Source organism: Doryrhamphus excisus, linkage group LG12 (assembly GCF_037039965.1).
Source record: "Doryrhamphus excisus strain RoL-2023G ecotype Guam linkage group LG12, RoL_Dexc_Guam_v1.1, whole genome shotgun sequence".
NCBI classification, from domain to species: domain Eukaryota; kingdom Metazoa; phylum Chordata; class Actinopteri; order Syngnathiformes; family Syngnathidae; genus Doryrhamphus; species Doryrhamphus excisus.
Window position 1 is genome coordinate 20,748,501 of NC_136368.1, and position 21,179 is coordinate 20,769,679.

Genomic DNA, 21,179 nt, shown 5'->3' on the forward strand with positions numbered 1-21,179 from the left:
AAAGAAATTAAACGGCTGTGCACATGTTTCACGCAGTAGCAGGACGCCGGTATGAAGTGCAGCCTCCTCTGTTTCCATGGAGACCCAGTACACCCCCTTCCCCTCCCCTGCACCCACTTGCAAATATTCTTCTGAATATATTCCCCCGGAGCAAACATATTTCAGGATACTCCCCGTCGCTGGCTTGGCCGTGTAGTCAAAGGTGATCTGATCGCTCTAACAATGTCCACTCAAAGCTGGCAGGCGGCAAGTGCAAAGTGTGCCATCACTCTGCCGTGCAATGACGAGTCTGTGGAGAGCCGAGCTAAATTTAGGTGCAGCAATATGTAGACCAGGTGTAATGAACGTAGCCAGCTGGATTCAGCGCTGTTGGATCTGGGCGGACCTCTGAAGAGCGGGTAACTGATGTCGGAATGCTTTCCATTGCCAAAGGGAGACTGAAACCTATATTCCAAGGATAGTCCAAGGGACGTCCAAGGACCTCACTGAAAAGAAGTCAATTATGATGACTTGAGATTTGAAAATATTATCATCATTTTACAGGAGTGATTGGTGTTTTAGTATTTTTTGCAAAAAAAAAAAGTAAATGTATTTTTTCAAATTTCAAGAATATTTTAATGTATTTATAAAGATTTTAAATATAAAATATATATTTTTGAATTCTACTTTTTTGAAGAAAAATTATTTTACTCACTTGTACACCTATTTTTTTCATCAAAAATATTTTGTTTGAAAAAATGTAGTCAAGGACCTCACTGAAAAGAAATAATTTATGATGACTTAAGATTTGAAAATATTATCATAATTTTACAGGAGTGATTGGTGTTTTAGTATTTTTTGCAAAAAATAAAGTAAATGTTTTTTTCAAATTTCAAGAATATTTTAATGTATTTATAAATATTTAAAATATAAAATATATATTTTTTAATTAAACTTTTTTGAAGAAAAATGATTTATTCACTCGTACACCTATTTTTTTTTATCAAAAATATTTTGTTTGAAAAAATGTAGTCAAGGACCTCACTGAAAAGAAATAATTTATAACGACTTAAGATTTGAAAATATTATCATAATTTTACAGGAGTGATTGGTGTTTCGGTATTTTTTTGCAAAAAAAAAAAAAGTAAATGTTTTTTTCAAATTTCAAGAATATTTTATTTTTATGTATTTATAAATATTTAAAATATAAAATATATCTTTTTTTAATTCTACTTTTTTTAAGAAAACATATTTATTCACTCGTACACTTATTTTTTAATCCAAAATATTTTGTTTGAAAAAATGTAGTCATAAATTTTTAGTAATCATAAATTTCCCACAAATATTTTTTTAGACAGTAAAGTTTTTTTAAGTTGTAAAAATACACTTCAAAAACTACAAATTGTATATTTTTGATTCAATAAACTTAACATTTTATTGTCTCTGTTGTTTTATTTATATCTTAAAAGGATATTTTGTCAACTATATTGGGTCCTACTAGTGGAAAGGTGACTGTAGGGGTGTTATTTGGGGTTGATAGGGCTCTAATAATTGCACACGCCATATTTAGAAGTTTTTAAACAGGTTTTCAATGCTCTAACAACAGATACATTAAATGTTGACTTATCACGCTTGGGTCTGGTCCTAATTAACCGCAATGAACGAGCAACAAAGCAGAGTACGGTAGATACGGTACACCCTCGCTCTGCTACTATGGCTTCAGTGTGTTTGGTGTCCAAGCTGTAGGACATAGTGTGTACATTATGGTTTTAACGTATAGTGGTTAACGTCTTGTTACAGTGTTGCATAAATCTTAACTTGATGATGGCCACAGCTTGACTCTGGAACAGATGAATGTGTATTTCCATGGTTTCCTATGAGAAAGATCAATGCTAAATTCGAGCATCGGGGTTCCGCAAGCGTAAATGTAGAGCTTATTATTAACACACCGTGTTGGCCTCAAGGCTGGGAACTATTTGACTGCTTGTTAAGGAAGTTTGAAGTGAAGTCCACCAGCAAAGCAAAAGTTCCAAATGAATAACAACATTTATGCTGCATCCAAGCAGTATTTGGGAACGTGCCATTCCCTGTTGATAAATGAAGGAGCAGATGGATCTGTCACTTGTTTGTATGCACATGTAAAGGCCCGCTTATTTATTTATATTTCACAGCAGGGAATGCTGGGATTCACTCCCGCCATTCTACATTCTTTTCTCATCCGCTCGCCAACACCGATACGGTGATGCGCTCGGATCCATTTTTTTTTCCTTCCCAGCATACTTTCACCCATTCTGTTTATTTTGAGCTCATCCCCAATAATGCTGCAGATTTCTGCAAGTCAATAGGCGCATGTGTTGTGCTTAACCACTTTCACGAGGATCTGGATCTGGATTTTATTAACTTTTCACTTCACCTTTCACCCAAAATCATCAAAATAAAATAGATTTTGCCACAAAGTACATGTAAAGTATTTCACCGTGTAGCTAATTTGCCAGCCGACAATTTATTCAATAGTCATTTAGTCGTTTTACTTTGCAAGTACCACCATTTTATCTATCGTTAAACATAGGGTTTGGATACAGTCAAGCATGGTGTTAATCTGGGGCGACATGAGTGCTCTCAACACTGGTGGAGCTGCGGTTCATTGAAGGAAACATTAATTCCAACATTAACTCAGAGGATGGTCTATACATCTATACTGCCATTCCCACTTTAGAGTAGTCAGTGCAGCTCTATGGTCTGGGGCTGTAGGAGTGCTGATGGCGCTGGTGGAGCTGCGGTTCCTGAAGGGAAACATGAATGCCAACATATATTGTAACATATCATTTTCAGAGTATAGTCAATACATCTCTATTGCTATACAAAGTGTACACTTTCATTTCCATGGACCCATTACCATTGTCCCAACCCACGCTAAGGTGAAACTCAACTCTGAACCACTGATGTCACTTCCTGTGGGCACCGCCGGAACACATTTGCACCAAAACACACACAAGTAGGAGTCTTACTTATGTCTCCTGTGACTTATTTTTTTATTATGTCTACTATTTGGGGAAATTTGATTGCAAAGGTGAATATAGGGTTGTTATCTTATGTCTGGGGGGCTCTTATAATGTTAAAACCCTTATTTACAAGGTCGGAAACCGGATTTCTATGGTCCTAAGAGCTAAAATATTCGGTTTGTATATATTAATAAGGATCTACAGTATGTATGTATACCAGACCAGCTATAGAACTGCTGCAGGTACATCAAGGCTGTAAAATGTAATACTTAAATGTTCCTTTTGTGTTTTGTGTATCTCTGCGTTGCACATACTTTACATGGGTTAGTTATTACATGACTGCATTATTTGAATAACTTTATCGTTGATTGCTATTGTTTGCTCGACCCCCCCCCCCCCCCCCCCCCTCGGCTGGCTGTGCTCTTAACCTACATTTTCATTCATTCAAACATGCAAATTGGGACCTTTCCCCCCCCACCACAGTTGTTGGTCTGCCATCCATCTGGGGCGTGGAGAGGGGTCAAGGAGCCAGGCGGTGGGTTTGGGCGATACTGCAAATTTTGAGTCTGACAACTTTCCGTTTGAGCGGGTACAAGATACCTCAATCGGTTTGGGGAAAGGAATATTCCACCCCTGGGAATCCCATTATATATTCATTCTTTGGGAATGAGGTGTACACAAAGGTTACATTCTTTCCGTTTGAGCAAATAACCCCAATGGAATTGGAATATTTGGGTCCATGTATACGTGGCTAGTGTCAATACAATAAAGTAACGTAAAATCATCACACAGCGACTTAATACGCAACACGCAGACAGGACACTACCACTACTGGTGGAGAATAATAACTATGTGAACTCTAAACTTGTACCTTTTGGCAGCTAGTCTATCAAAGCATGCTGGGAAACAGGAAGTGCTTCCATTGACACTACATTATATTTGAACATGACAACAAAAAACACAGATATTTGTAAAAAAAAAAAAAAGTACAACTTAATATCGATGTAAATATTACGCTAGTATCGATTCGATATGGATGCATCATTGGTATCAACGGAATCGGCATTTGGATTGTCCCCCAAACAGGCAGCATGCCTGTTAAGTTTTCAAACTGGGGGGGGCAAACAAAAGTGACGTTTTTGTTTGGGAGACACCCACGGCGGATAATTTAGTAAAAAAAAAAATAATTTAGTTATTTGCCTTTTCTGATTGCAAGTCTTAATTAGTGTTGGACTCTTTTTGGACACGAAGGCAGTCAACATTACGACTCTTGTGTTTAATAGTGAGGTCGACTAACATCCATTGATTAATTTGATGCATTGTCTGCTCCGTCCACAGTGCCCGCCCCGTTTGGCTTCTACGTGGGCAGATAGTGGGAGATTGATCACATCTCCGGGATTTGCCGTGGAGACACAGCACACGGGCGGACTCGGATTTGCTCTCTTAACATCCGGCCAGAAAACACTAACACGGACTTAATTCAGTTTCTAAATAGTCATTTCACGTCCCCGTGGAGTGTCCCGAATAGTCGTGGCAAGACTCGGGCTTGAGTACGTTGGAGCTCCTCCGCAGTACTTCGTGGATGTGTGGCGGCAGCACGCCGGGGAGTGGGTTGGGTCGCCCGGGTTGCCTGGCTCACATCCTCGGTGATTAGACGCCAAAGGTGAGCGGAAGGAAAAACCCCAATAAAGGAGGCACGGTGCTTGTGGACGACGTCGTGGGAGAGGAGAGCACCTTGCGAGGATTTGTCTCGTCAAGACAAGCCGAGCGGGATTCGCCTTTCTTCCTTCCTCTCTTTTTCCGGGTCTGGAGGAGCGCTCGTCCAAACAGGAAGCGGACATCGCTGGGGTGGCTCAGCCGGGCGAGGCGCGATGGCAACCGGTGTGCTCTTTGTCGCCTTAGCGCTGCTTGGTAAGTCACCCGATCCCATTTTACTCCCGACTTTCCGTCCTGGAATACCGAGTCAGGTGGGCATATGCTACATAAAAAGTCTCTAAATATGCTCTAATGTGAATATTATGTCATTACAAAAGCACAAATTAATAATTCAGTAACTTGCATGGAGTTATTTAACAGAAAATACAGTTAAGTAGCATCACGTCACACAAGAAAAATACTAAAAAAATGTTTAAAATAATGCAAAAGTCTTTGAAACCCAGACTTGATAGCCTGAAAGACATCAAAGACATCACAGACGTTGTAATATGTAAAATAGGTAAAATATACCACAATAAAATCCAATAAATTGCATAAAAATTAATGCAATATGCATTATATAATTGAAAAATAATTTAAAAAAAATCCCCATAAGAGTAATCTTCCAAATATGTTATTGTGGCAAATTATAGATCCAATAATATCATTAAAAAAATATAAAACCACATTATACTATTATAAAAAGTGGCACAGTGGGAGCCTATTTCTGTCCTTTCCAGTACAACATCCACTTGTGTACTCTACACAGATAAATATTGACTCAAATATAATGGTTGTACTTTTTCCACACTATAAAGGCGCAATGATGCCCTTAAATGAAATATGTTTTTCTTTTATGTCATGCAATAATGACATGCATGTGAACAGCTGTGCACGTGCTGATGAACTAGGTTAATGTCATATTTAGACCTTAGTCACAGATTAACCCTATAGATGGGCGTGGACAACCTATTATTGTGTTTTTTTTTAACACACACACAACTTTAGTATCGTTGTCACACACCTGGATGATGATGATGATGATGTTGATGATGCATCGCCTGCAGGATATGACATCATTCTATTTGCCCGTGGAGTCAGACAGCCATTACAAGTTTGTGGTTTGCAAAGCATGTGTCACCCCTTTCCACATCCTCGTGTGTCCCATCACCTGAGGACGGACACCCTGAGACTGGTAGAAAGAACCCAGCTTCCATATTGTAGATACAGGCTTCCTGGCACTCGGTGCACACCCCAAAACAAACACCAGATGGCTTTTTTTTTTTTTTTTTCGCCTTTCTGGATGGGAGGCCCCGTCATCATCAGCTGCGGGGTGGTGGAGGGAGAGGAAGGCGCAAGAGGATTATCGTCTGTGCCTGGCTGCCTCTTGCCGTCCCGTTTCAGGCGCTTTCGCTAGGACGGGAGCAGCGTTCCAACTGAAAACCACCGCAAGAGATCTTATCTGCAGTCAAGGCTGCTATTATATAATAAAAATGAATCACCCGGCAAAATAGGAAGCGGTCTGAGCGTGGGGTGGTTGTAGGTGTGTTACAAAACAGTCATATTCTCACATGGCCGTGTGTGGTTTGCATTACGGTGGATATTGATTCGGCAATAAGCGATATGATGCTGAAGTGGTTTCAGCCGTAGATGATGGGTATAGAAAGTAGGAGGGGAAGATCTGCATTTTTTTTAAATAGAAACAAAGGAACCTATACATGTGGTACTCTGAACTGGATCAAACATGGAGGAAGAGATACTTTGATGTGGTTTACTTTGTATTCACACTGGTATTCTTGTCATGGGACCCAAGGCTGTACAGTAAAGAACATTCATCAACTATGGAGTGGCCAGCTTTTGTGACGTATTCGAAATATCCGACAGGATTTCACAATGTTGTTGCCGAAAATTAAAAAAAATACCCGATTGATGCAACCTCCCCTCTCATTTTGGCCAATCGTCATCATTTTCACCATTTATATTTGTCCCTGGGCTGCACAGTGGTTGAGTGGTTAGAGTGCAGACCTCACAGCGAGGACACCTGAGTTCAATTCCTGCCTGGGCTATCTCTGTGTGGCGTTTGCATGTTCTCCCTCGTGCATTTTCTCCGGGTACTCCGGTTTCCTCCCACATTCCAAAAACATGCTAGGTTAATTAGCCACTCCAAATTGTCCATAGGTATGAATGTGAGTGTGAATGGTTGTTTGTCTATATGTGCCCTGTGATTGGCTGGCCACCAGCTGGGATAGGTTATTTTACTAGAAACACGCCATTTTGTGTGTTTGTATGTTGAAATTCATGTTTCCTCTCGATAAACCACAGCTCCCCCAGTGTTGGCAACACTCATGCATATTGGCTTGTGTTGCCATCTGTTTTGACATTAATATGTTTTGACAGTGGGCTGCATGGCGGGAAAGCGGTTAGCGTGTAGGCTTCACAGCTAGGAGACCCGAGTTCAATCCCAATCTGTGTGGAGTTTGCATGTTCTCCCCGTGCATGCGTGGGTTTTCTCCGGGTACTCCGGTTTCCTCCCACATTCCAAAAACATGCTAGGTTAATTAGCCACTCCAAATTGTCCATAGGTATGAATGTGAGTGTGAATGGTTGTTTGTCTATATGTGCCCTGGGATTGGCTGGCCACCAGTCCAGGGTGTACCCCACCTGGGATAGGCTCCAGCACCCAGCGAAAATGAATGAATGAATATATACAAGTAACCAATGCTACGCTCCGTATCTCGGTATTATTTAGTGTATTAAAGACAACTTTTTTTTTCCTCCCAAAAATCTCTAGTGAACCCTGTCACTCGACTAAAGACAGCTGGTATAGGCTCCAGCATAGTTGCGACCTTATATATATTTTTTATAGGATTCCACTGTAATTTGGAGCTGTCTATCCTCCTTCTTTCCCAGCGAGATGACACAAAAATCTTGTGGGAATAAAAGTAGAACTGTCTGCAAAACTCCGAACTAGTGGATCACAAGGCTTCCCATGCACACAAAAACAGAAGTCGGTGTAGGATCCACCGAAGGGGGGAGTCCTCTTACATCATTCTACGTGTTGCATCAGAATGTTTAATGAAAAGTGCTGCGTTTGCAACCACATGCGTGTTTTTGCGTGATGTAAACCTGATGAAGACCGTTGCCCGAAGGCTCTCCCTGGTTTTGCCGACTTTGCAAACATGGAGTGAGAAGCTCCGATATGTGTATGTTGTTCTTTTGAAGGGTGGGGGTGTCTGTTTGTATTAGAGTGTTTGAAATGGAAAGCGCTGACCCAAAACATGCAACAACTTAATATTTCTATTCTGCTTTAACTGGAAGCAAATCATACTCGTTACTTTGATTATGGGAAACTGAATTGGAGCTGTTTTGGTTCAGCAGACGTTCATATCGCCCCAATGCGAGTCCTGTTTACGAGCAGGTCAAAGGTCAGATTGATTTCTCGTCAGGACTATCTCCGGGCTGGAATTGACATCGACAATTATTTTGAAAGCTTTACAGATTATTGATCAAAAGCAAAACAAGAAATTTCTGCTTTAAAAAAATCATATGCCAAATTCTATCCATCCGTTTTCTATGCCACTTATCCTTACTAAGTCAGCTAGAGCCTATCCCAGCTGACTTTGGGGGAGACAAGGACTGGTCTCCAGTCATAATGTGGCAGAAAACCGCAGCATATACGAGGGAGAACACAGATGCCCAAATGGAGATTTGAACCAATTCGCTGGTTTCCTGACTGTGTGGCCAACATGCTAACCACTCCACCACCATGCGGCTCACAGATCAAAATTTTTTTTGCATGCTAGGTAAATTCATTCATTCATTTTCTACCGCTTATCCTCATAAGGGTCGCGGGGGTGCTGGAGCCTATCCCAGCTGTCTTTGGAGTTTGCATGTTCTCCCCGTGCATGCGTGGGTTTTCTCCGGGCACTCCGGTTTCCTCCCAAAAAACATGCTAGGTTAATTAGCCACTCCAAATTGTCCATAGGTATGAATGTGAGTGTGAATGGTTGTTTGTCTATATGTGCCCTGTGATTGGCTGGCCACCAGTCCAGAGTGTACCCCGCCTCTCGCTTGAAGACGACTGGGATAGACTCCAGCACCCCATGTATGTCCGATAATTATCAGTATCGGCCCAATATCAGCATAAAAATGCGATATCGATTGATATCGGTATCAGATATTTTTCCGAATCAACCCCAGGAAAAGTCCAGATTTTACGAGAATACTGTCTTAATATGAGAAACTAACAAAATGAATATGTTTGGAAAATTATGTTGAGTAAGAAGTGATTAGGCTGCACGGCGGTTGAGTGGTTAGCGTGCAGGCCTCACAGCTAGGAGACCCGAGTTCGATTCCACACTCGGCCATCTCTGTGTGGAGTTTGCATGTTCTCCCCGTGCATGCGTGGGTTTTCTCCGGGTACTCCGGTTTCCTCCCAAAAAACATGCTAGGTTAATTAGCCACTCCAAATTGTCCATAGGTATGAATGTGAGTGTGAATGGTTGTTTTCTATATGTGCCCTGTGATTGGCTGGCCACCAGTCCAGAGTGTACCCCGCCTCCCGCCCTAAGACAGCTGGGATAGGCTCCAGCACCCCCGCGACCCTCGTGAGGATAAGCGGTATAGAAAATGAATGAATGAATTATTTTCTTGTAATATTTTTTAAAGGGATAGGAAAATCTGTCTGAATGTTCTGAACTCCTGTTTCCAGAATAATACTGCCCAATGTGATGTCCCGTGCCTCTTTTAGGCAGCAAACTAGCTGAGACTGAACCACTAAGCAGCCAAGTCGTGCACTCTGTTTGACCCCAATTGCTTCAGGACATGATTAATCAGCTCTAATCAACTAAATTCTCACACAATAAAAGCCAGGCAAATGGAAAAAAAATATTTGCATAGTTTTGTTTGGTTGTCTGTCAACTTTGGAATGATTTTTTGCTATTTTGAATTATTTCCTGCTGTATTTTACCGAGTGGAAGTGCTTTTTAATCAGAACTGTCTGCATGTTAATCTGTTACTGTGCATTTGGTCACAGTTAGGAATCCGTCACGCTGCAAGTACTTAAGCAATTTGTGACATCTTTTTTTTGGGGGGGGGGGGGTGACTCTGAAGCATGTCAAACTTCCCCCGGATGCACAGTTAGCAGTGCCACTCCCTGATGCCCAGCCTGGTCCCGAATGCGAGCGGGAACAGCTGGGTGCCCGAAACGCTGCCTGACGAGGAGCTGCGTGCATCTCCAGTCAGCTGTTCATCCACTTGGATTGTCTTCCACGTGGCATAACTACCATAAATACACAACTTTTGTTACATTTTCCGGCATGTGGAGACACGTCGAGTCGTGCAGTCGCCCTTTTTTTTTTTGTCCCCGTCTCTTATTATCCCCGCCTGCTGTGTCCCATCCTTATTTGCATCGTAAGCACATCTTTGTGTGCACTCGTGACAGAGTGTCTTTTGTGTTGTTGTTTGTCTGTCGGAGAGACGATCGGCTTGTCAGTCACCCAACACCTGTGTGATGGTTCGCTGTAAATAATGATGAAAGCTCACGTGTGTAGTGGAAACACACGTACGCCTGCTGAGGGCTGAGATGTCTTCTTTGTTGACGGTCAATTGTTCTTGCAAGGCGGTGTTTTTTTATTTTTTCTTGTGTTGTTTTTGTATCAGCTAAAGGCCCGCAGAGAGTGTTGTGACGCTGGTTTACGAGTGTTTTGCGCCTGCAGGGCAACCTACAGGCCTGTAATACAGACGTTACAGTCAACTATGGAAAGTCAAAGCAAACTTCCACAAGGTTCTGCTCACATTAGTGGCAGGTTTTGGTATTGAATTGTATCTTTCTGAAGGAATTGCACGGAATCCAAAACATATATTCTCTCTGTTTTTGACGGGACATCCCCCAGCCTGACACTGATGAGATATATCTATCTGATTCATATACAATGATAAGTGATTGTGTGAAATGAATCCAGTTCTTTAGGGAGTAGGGGTGCGTATCGGCAAGAATCTGGCGATACGATACGTATCACGATACTAGGCTCACAATACGATATATCACGATACTGTTAATAAGGCAATATATATATATATTTTTTTCTTGTAGTTAAAGATTATTTCCTGGAAAAAACTGAAAAAACTTTATTCCATTAGAACAGTATGTTATGCTGTATCACAAACTTTCCTCTGTAAAAACTTCAAGTGTAGCATTTCGATAAATAAACATCCAGCTTTAAATTTAGAAAAAAAACATAAAAAAACAAATAAATGAAATGATGTCTCAAGATCCTGCACAAATGTTCACATTCTATTAGCTGTGAAAAAATGCAGAGTATCCAGTCCCTGACTTATCCACCATCACAAGAGTATTTTTGTGCAACAAAGTAACTAACATCAGTAAAAAGTCCTTTTAGGATGCTTGAAATAAGCATTATTTAACTAAATAGTTATATCAATATATATCAATCATATCACAGTACTACTTTGAACCAGTCATGATGTGCTATATTTATATATATATATATATCACTATATTGACAGTTACTATGTCCATTATGTCATTGGATGCTCATATCACCTTGTACTTCGGTACGAGGTGCATTATTAAAAAAAAAACAAAAAAAAACTTTAAACTGTATTATGGAAAGCAGGAAGTGAACAAATGTAACAGTTAGTGATTGTAAAAGTACCAGATGGAGGGGTAGGATTTAATAAGCTTTGCTTCTTCCTACTCCTTTTGGACATGTGGAACTGGGAACTGATTATGGGATGCACTCAATTGGAATCTGATGTATGTTCAAATGAAATCAAACCATTACCATTACCAATACTTTTGTAGTATACAAAAGGACCTTGGTATTGCTTGCTAGCGGCAGGTCCTCATGGTGTCTCGCTAAGCAGACTCGTAGATTTGTTGTGTTTCCCGAATACTTAAAATAAAATTCGTTCAAATGTGTCTGCACTTGAATAAATACCATATAGAGTCTATGATAAATGCCTAAAAATATCCATATCATACTTAATACTTCAATATCGATACAGTATTGCGATATATCGCCAAAACGATATTTTCTTACACCCCTATTAGGGAGGCTTTCTGTCTGCTGCATTGAATCAGCAGAAGAACGACTGAAGCTAAAGCCGAAGCACCTCCAGCATCCAGTTGGCTATCATCAGGACTCCTCCGCAGCACAACTTCCTGCCAGCTTTTTTGCATGACCTCTCCTCCACGATTCTATCTCCATGTTTTGTCAAAGTGACCCCCCCCCCCAAAAAAAAAACACCTCCGTTGGAACACTGCAGTGTGTTCTCGGCAGCTGAATGAGTGGTGCTCCAGCTGCCTCCTCTTCCTCCTCCGGTGAATAGCCCCTGACCTCCCTCCCCCACTCCATTTCCAAACAATGCTCTCTGCCCCCCCCCTCCTCTTCAAAGAGTGCTAATTAGAAACTGCCCTCTCCTTCCCTCCAGGAGGATCCAAAAAGGAGATTTTCAACTCCCTGAAGGTTATGTCAACATATTTAGCTTAAAAAAAAACTGTCCGCCACCCGGAGAGCTTTTGGTAGCACACGCCGTCTGCAGCATAATGTCCATCACATGCATGTCACATGACCGTTTATGACTATGCTAGCAGGGTAATAAAAGGCACAGTCTAACTAAACCAAGGCCTTCATTGTTAACAAGGATATCAATTCCTAGAAATATGTTGTGGAAAGTGGGAACTCTTTCCACCAAAGCTAGCAATCCTATACAGTAGATCCCAGATATTCCCAGACATTATGTTCCAAGACCCCCCCCCCCAAGTGTTGACTGAATGGACTTTTGAGACTGCGCCCCTTGTAATCATTAATAGCTGCAGCACTCTTCAGTTGAATATTGTTATGTTTTCATCTTGCGAGATCTCATCGCATCCCGAGACCGCAAGGATTCCACATGTAAAACAATTTACATTCACATTGCTTCATGTAGAAACGTGAAAGTGGATCCGTTAAGAAAAATGTGGCTGTTAAAATACACAGTCAGGCAAAATGATCTGACACGTTTGTAGGTTAAATAAAAGGCAAATAAAGTAAAGAAACTCAATTCGAAAAGTACATATAACGCCATTCTGTTTCATTATGTTTTAAAAATGAAATCAGTCAGTTGGTTTTGGTTTCAATGCAGATCCAGTACGGGACAGGATCATGTCTACCAAGATTGAAGTGCAAACGGAACACTGGTTGTGTTGCAGTTCCAGATTGGTTTGTTTTGATAAACGTTTCCACAATGAAAGCGCCATGCTCACCGGTCCAATTCATGGCAGCAACTGAAAAAGAAAGCAAAAACAACGTCGTTATAAAGAAACAAAGCAAAATGGCATTATATGTACTTTTGTTTTAATTTAGTTTCTTTACTTTATTTGCCTTTTATTTAACCTACAAATGTGTCAGGTCATTTTGCCTGAAAAAATTTGCATGAATTTACAAACAAGTGTCTTTCGCTGCCTGAAAGGCAAAACGACTGACAATGGTAGAAAAGTCTGTATTCTTCCAATTTAGTTTCTTTACTTTATTTGCCTTTTATTTAACCTACAAATGTGTCATCATTTTGCCTTAATAAATGCATGAATTTACAAACAAGCGGCTTTTGCTGCCTGAAAAGCAAAATGACTGACAATGGTTGAAAGTCTGTATTTTTCAAATTTAGTTTCTTTACTTTATTTGCCTTTTATTTAACCTACAAATGTGTCAGGTCATTTTGCCTGAAAAAATGTGCATGAATTTACAAACACGCTTCTTTCGCTGCCTGAAAGGCAAAACGACTGACAATGGTAGAAAAGTCTGTATTCTTCCAATTTAGTTTCTTTACTTTATTTGCCTTTTATTTAACCTACAAATGTGTCAGGTCATTTTGCCGGACCCTGTACTTGTTGGACAGTGACATTGCTCAAACACATCGGGGTGGGAGAGGTGAATATTGAAACTCCACACCTCTTTTCTACCGTTCCGGCATTCCCTTTTACAAAGGCACTGTCTTTGCCAAGTCTTGATACGACAGATTAAAAGACGGAAAAATACCTGGTCTAATTTGTCCCCACATTTTGTATTAGTTTATGCAGAATTTCTGTGTCACAGGATGAAAACGCATGAATGTCGGTGTTTTCCAGATGGTTTGGTTCTTGTGTGGGCTTTTTGCACAACACACGGATGATTAAATGTGAGACATCAGTGTCAGGATGGGAGAATCACGTAAACGTGACGATGTCGGTGTCGGGTGTGACGAATAGCAGACATTGATTTCCACACAGAGGGAATTTCCTTTTACACAGGCGCTGTCAAAATATTGCCAGGCTGGATGTTGCATTATGCATATTGCAGCGTTTTCAGTTGTTGTCACATTTCCACGTGATGGGAGATTGTTGTTGTTTACACGTGAAATGATGACTTGTTAATGCACCGTTGATTCCATTTGACAATTCACGATGTTCCCATTCCCGGTTGTACAAATGGAAACTAATACTTACCAATTGTACTTGAAGGCATCATGTTTGTGTTGGGATTGAAGATAAAAAGAGTGAACTCTGCATTTCACAGGCACCTTTTATTGCTTTCCTGAACGCACCAGCTAAGCCCCATCCCCCTCGGTGGGATTTTTTTGTCTGCTTTGCCCCCCCCCCCCTTGCTGTCAGGCTTTGAAAGTGATAATGACTGGCCAGCCAGAGGCTTCCACTTCTACTCCTTCTCTCCCCCCCCCCAACATGCACACACAGATCCAACAGTACAAGGTGCTGCTTCATTCATTGTATCCTTGCTTCACGGCATCTTGTAACTATGGTGACCACTCCCCTTTTTGATGTTTGACTAATTGCCTGCATGCTTTTTTATTTCTTCATTTTAAATATGTATTAGTCTGAAACTACATAGAACATTTTCCTCACATTGGCAATATGTGCGTTCTCCCTGTGTTTAAAGCCAGAAGCAAAGACTTGCGTATGTAAGTGTTTTTAATTGCTTATGAATAAATGCATGAATTTACAAACACTCGTCTTTCGCCGCCCCGAAAGGCAAAACGACTTGACAATGGTAGAAAAGTCTGTCTGAAGCGGACTAATTAATAGTTAATTAGTTTTCTTTTCCGATCTGCGGCTTAATCCGCTAACTGATAGCAAGCTGCCAGTCACACAACAAAAGTCGGCCGCGTACACCAAGTATGCACGCATCTGTCACGCCGTAATCGTGTGTGAGAGCAAAATGGATAAGGGGGACGGGTTTTTTTTTTTTAGTTTATTTTGTAGAGCATACATTTTTACTGATTAACAACAACACTTAATGTGATTATGCAAGAATATGACACGGTATTAGTTTTTTTTGTGTATGCATAATTTAGAAAGTATCACACATGTTTGAGAGGACTTTTTGTCTAGAATGGATGAGGTTTGTGGGGGATGGGAAGATCAGACTGGGTGGGGGAGCAGGTGTTCTTATGGAGCTATTGGTTTTGGCGATGGTGATACGTGAACATTCTGCTATTGAGAGTGTGTGTGTGTGTGTGTGTGTGTGTGTGCGAACCAGTTTGACAACTTACTGTACCTTTACGTCTCCTTTTGTGTCGACCCAGCAGTTGGAAACCCAACCTGACGCCGTTTAACCGCTAACTGGTGCAGCATCACGGCGCCTGTGTATTATGTTCTGTTCACTCTATCTCCAGTATGAACTCCATCTTCTCAGATGACCAAATGAGCTTAACACAGTTGAACCATTCATTCCAAGACACTCCTGGTCTCCCAATTCTAGGGTCAAAGTGTGGCAATCATAAAAGGTTTATTAAGTACAGTTGTTTTTTTTTTTTTTACATCACCAAATAGCTCATATGCAGACCTCACAGCTAGGAGACCTGAGTTCAATTCCACCATGTGTGGAGTTTGCATGTTCTCCCCAGGTTTTCTCCGGGTACTCCGGTTTCCTCCCACATTCCAAAAACATGCTAGGTTAATTAGCCACTCCAAATTGTCCATAGATATGAATGTGAGTGTGAATGGTTGTTTGTCTATATGTGCCCTGTGATTGGCTGGCCACCAAACCAGAGAGCTGGGATAGGCTCCAGCGCACCCCTGCGACCCTCGTGAGGATAAGTGGTAGAAAATGAATGCACGGAGGCACCAAATAGGTTTTTATTAGCCTTAAAAAAACCTTAAACTATATTAGGAAAGCAGGAAGTGAACAAATGTAACAGTTAGTGATTGTAAAAGTACCAGATGGAGGGGTAGGATTTAATAAGCTTTGCTTCTTCCTACTCCTTTTGGACATGTGGAACTGGGAACTGATTATGGGATGCACTCAATTGGAATCTGATGCATGTTCAAATGAAATAAAACCATTATTACCATTACTACAAACCATTATTATTAATATAACATATTGTTAAATGAACAATATAATCAAAACTGAGCATTACCATCTCTGGGGGTTATGCATCTGTGGTGCTAATATCATTTTCTTTATGTGTAGTTTTTTTTCTCATGCCACCCAGCTGCAGTTTGAATTGTTTATATTAAGGTTAGTTAAAAAAAAAAACAATCTGGTTAGTCTCACATCAATATTTTGACGCCGCTCTCTCATATGTGACCATGTTTTATTTATAGCACAGACTGTGATGTGCAGCTGTCGAGCTGCAGCTTGAAAGAAATCAGTATGTTTTACATGCACAGGAAAATAAAGTATTGGCATGACTCAGGTTGACGCCAGCCTTTTGAAACGTATGTAAACATTCCATTAATTCATTCATTTCAGCCTCCGTTGTCGATGTACGTTGAACTGCCATGATGTCTTCTTGATATAATGGCTCAGTCGGAAAAACTGCATTTAACACTTTTACAGATAAAATTAGCAAAATAACAAAATAAAAATTTAAAAAAGGGACATGAGAACAAAATAAAATGTATACAAATAAATATAAATAAATAAATAAAATTAAACATAATTAGCATAAAATAGTGTGTGTGTGTGTTAAATATACGTTTTGGGTCCCCGGACAATTTTTTTTTAACTTTAATGCGCCCCACAAGTCAAAATATTTGCCCATCCCTGACTTACAGCAAAGAAAAAACTGTTTTCGACACTCTAAATGTGTTTTTTAACAACATTAGAGACCAGTGGATATGAAATAACACCCCTATAGTCATCTTTCCGTTACGGAGGACAGAAAATGACATCGGGAGTTCCGAGTTTAGCTTAGTCAGTATGTTTATTTTTGTGAATAATAATTTACCTAGTGATCACTGGAGTATACTACATAGCATCATAATTAGCCGTTAGCCATTTTTTGTGAACACATCCGCACGCATTAAAAGCTACACAACATTCGGTACGCAATCAGCATGTCCTCAAGTGTCTTCAGCGAAATGTGCGCCGACCCCGCGATGACTTCCTTCTGACACAGACATGGTAGCTATTGAGTAACGCTCTTTGCCCACACATGCCGACACAAACGGCATCGGGTGCCACTGATGAGATATTAAAGTTGGCAATCTTTGAAAATGTCATTAAAAGAGTTCCAAAGACTCGCTGAGTGCTTATTATCCGTTTCAAACACACACTTGCACATCACGGTCCAACTGAGAGGCAAATCAGCTGTGGGAGTGGGCGGAAGAAAGAACGATGGAACGTTTGGCCTTTCAGCATTCGCTTTATAAATCACTATCATCGCGAGTAAAAAGCCTGTGATGAAACAGAGCCGTGGAAAACGTGGAGTAAAAGTAACGTTTTGCTCGTTGGCATCGCTTTCACTTTTGATAATACACTCATCCACCGCGTGGTTCACATTTTGCAGCTACACTTGAAGTTTTTCAAAACATTAGTTGCTGTTTTGTCGTTGAATACAGCTTATTAGTCCAAAAATATGTATTTTATTTAATTCTTATTATTAATAATATATATATAATATACATATAAAATTATAATATTTATAATTTATTTAATTGTATTTTTTTTGGCTGAAATTGTCAAGTAAGGCTGCACGGCAGTCGTGTGGTTAGCGCGCAGCATTCATTTTCTACCGCTTATCCTCATAAGGGGGGTGCTGGAGCCTATCCCAGCTGTCTTGGGGCGAGAGGCGGGGTACACCCTGGACTGGTGGCCAGCCAATCACAGGGTGCTAGGTAAATTCTTTAAAGAAATTATTCTTTTCTTTAGGCTGCACGGACGCAGGATGAGTGGTTACGCAGCTAGCAGATCCGAGTTCAATTCCACCCTCGGCCATCTCTGTGTGGAGTTTGCATGTTCTCCCCGTGCATGCGTGGGTTTTCTCCGGGTACTCCGGTTTCCTCCCACATTCCAAAAACATGCTAGGTTAATTAGCCACTCCAAATTGTCCATAGGTATGAATGTGAGTGTGAATGGTTGTTTGTCTATATGTGCCCTGGGATTGGCTGGCCACCAGTCCAGGGTGTACCCCGCCTCTCTTCCCAAGACAGCTGGGATAGGCCCCAGCACCACCGTGACCCTCGCGAGGATAAGCGGTAGAAACTGAATGAATGAATGAACATTATTAGAGACCTCTCGACATGAAATAACACCCCTATAGTCACTTTTACGCACATTTATAGTAAACATAACAGAAAATACATATAAGGCATACACAATTAAGACATTTTTTGGAATGTTTATGTTCTGTTCCTCCCACATTCCAAAAACATGCTAGGTTAATTAGCCACTCCACATTGTCCATAGGTATGAATGTGAGTGTGAATGGTTGTTTGTCTTATATGTGCCCTGTGATTGGCTGGCCACCAGTCCAGGGTGTACCCCGCCTCTCGCCCCAAGACAGCTGGGATAGGCTCCAGCACCCACCCCAACCCTCGTGAGGATAAGCAGTAGAAAATGAATGAATTGTCAAGCAAAGCTACATGAGCTAAAATACAACTCAGGCATTCAGAAGACTCATTCAAAAATGTTGTCAATCATATCTAGTATTCCACGCTGGTCACGAGGTGTCAGCGTTTGGAGGCAAGTTTGAATCCTTTTTTTCCACAAACTATCAACTATGGATCAGTCATGTCTGTCCTAACAACACAGCAGTAAGATTTAGAGCGCCCACACGTGTGCTCAGCTTCCTCGGCCCCTCCAGTGTCTGTCATGGCCCCCACTCCCGCACGGAGCACACAGCAGCAGCGTGTCGACTTCAGTAGGAATCGAGCGTAACCCCCCCGCTGTTCCCGTCCCGCTCGCAACAGCTGTTATGTGCAGCCACACAGGTGGGGTCACGGCGCTCGCAGCCCAGGGGAGCCATATTTTAAGAATAGTTAGCCTTGCGAAGGAGGCCAAAGGATGACGTGAAGCGTGTGTAACAAAAAGCAGGGATCTGATTTCAGGCTTTTTTATGTGTCTCCCAATGGAATGGAATGGAATGGAATGGAATGGAATGACCTCCCGGGTTTCACTGAGTATTTTATGTGTGTAAATATGATGCATTCGGTAGCAGTCGGCAGCTTAGAACAGGAGCAGGTTTTCATGATGTACAGCTTAGGAGTGTAACGGGACACCATCATATACGCCTCGATTTTAAGGTCATGGTTGGCTTTCTTCCAGGGTACAGTTAGGAAACAACATTTTCAAAATGAAACCTAAAACAAATGCAAACTGCCAGCAGGTTGCAATGTTTTTGTTTACAAAGTACTTGACATGTACTGTACTGTTACTGCAATGTGTGGGAACTGTATACGCCTCTGTAACATGTACCCTGACACCTCTTGGAAAACAATTAGATATTGTTCTTAAAGTCTAAAGCAGTATTCCCAAAGTGTGGTTCTGCAGGTGGGCCATGAGAGGTCATTAAAAATATGATTCATTTTTGCAAATATTATATTGACATTTTTTTTTTTGTAAAATATTTATTGCACAATTAAAGAAATATTTATCGTCCCAAGTAATAACCTATTGAGTGTGATTGACCCGTCACAATATTTTAGGAACCTTATACAGTTTATGATTGGAACGTAGCTCTCTGGTCATCATGCCAGTCTTGAATGCAGTTATGAAAAGTATGAGAATTAATTAGATTAAAAGTTTGGGCTTCCTTTATCTTCCTGCTTTTATTTCAATCCCGAATCCTAATAAAAATGAAAATGAAAATGTCAAGTTAAATTAAATTAAATTAAATTAAATTAAATTAAATTAAATTAAATTAAATTAAATTAAATTAAATTAAATTAAATTAAATTAAATTAAATTAAATTAAATTAAATTAAAATTCATAATAATAATAACAACAACAATAACAATAATAATAATAATCATAATAATAAAAGTGCTCTGACAACGCAACATTTTATCTATGTACTGTTTTTAGGACAAATGTGGGCCATGGACATTTTTTCGATTTTCAAGTTTTGGAACCCCTGGTCTAAAGGTTTCATCTATTTGGAGGGAGTCAGGCTCTTTGTCTGACTTGCTTGTTGGTTTTGATATCTGACATTTCCAAACACTATGAATTATATGATGAAGACAAGGTAATCGGTCATAGGGACAATGCACTACCGTACATCAGCAAGTAACGTCTTGCATTTTCGCACTGCCAGAAAAACGCTTTGTGTAGCGATGGAGCGTGTGACTATTCAATTATTTTACCGTTACAAAAAACGGCGTCTTTACATTAAATTTGACAGAGCTTTTCATTCTGAATGAAACTCTTGGTAATTTAATAGTCTGCCTCTGACTAAGCGGAACCAGAAGTCGGGCCTTGTTATTGTTTCACTGATGCCAGATGAGTTTTAAACTGAACAACAGTGAATCAATTACATTTTAAACTGTCGGGAACCCTTGATGTGACATTGGCCGATGGTGAAACCCCACCCCCCCCCAGCATGCATTCATAAATAATGCTCAAGAGCTATAAAGTGGAAACATTGTAATCATTCAATAGCAGTCGTGGTTGTGGTTCTGCCACCTGTTGGTTCATTTGGAATGCCGACAGACTGAATTGGCTCATTGGTCATTCATCTGATGCTCCATGTTCATTCAGACCTTCTCCTTCTTAACTGAGGCCAGTATATCCCAATCCACATCAGCTTCTATAGTGTATTCGGATTACATACGGTGGCTACCAAGTGTACTGGAAAACCTGGAAAATGGGAAATATACGAAGCATTCGAAAATTGTCTTGGAAATGGCTAAGGTGCTCCACACTTGATCGACATCAACAATCAATAAATATCACAACTCGTTTGCGAACTTGCCTTTGCTTTGGGTCGTGCATCATGGCGGCTCCATCTCTCCAAGCCGCCGGTAGGTGAGAGTGACCAGAAGAGAAGCTCTGACTCACCTGGGGAGAAGTCGTTTGGTGCCACCGTTAGTGGATGAGGCATGTATAAATCATAATAAATAAATGTATAAAGTGTGGGCTTTGGGAAGGTCATTAAAAATGATTCATTTTTGCAAATACTATTTTTTATAAATTAATTAAATTAATTAATTTAAACTCTAATCATTTATTAATTTAAATTAATATAAATTATTTTTATTGTAAAATATTTATTGCACGATT

The 21,179-nt window shown here is 40.5% G+C and overlaps 1 protein-coding gene across 2 annotated transcripts in view; it reads left to right on the forward strand.

The window, feature by feature from the left end:
- Window positions 1–4,239: 4,239 nt before the first annotated feature.
- Window positions 4,240–21,179, forward strand: part of igsf3 (immunoglobulin superfamily, member 3) — a 111,553-nt gene continuing 94,613 nt past the window's right edge. For both annotated transcript variants that reach the window (XM_058082790.2, XM_058082791.2), the window contains exon 1: window positions 4,240–4,892. In XM_058082790.2, coding sequence (XP_057938773.2) covers window positions 4,853–4,892 — 40 coding nt within the window. In that variant the 5' untranslated portion in view covers window positions 4,240–4,852. The remainder of the gene's footprint in view (window positions 4,893–21,179) is intronic.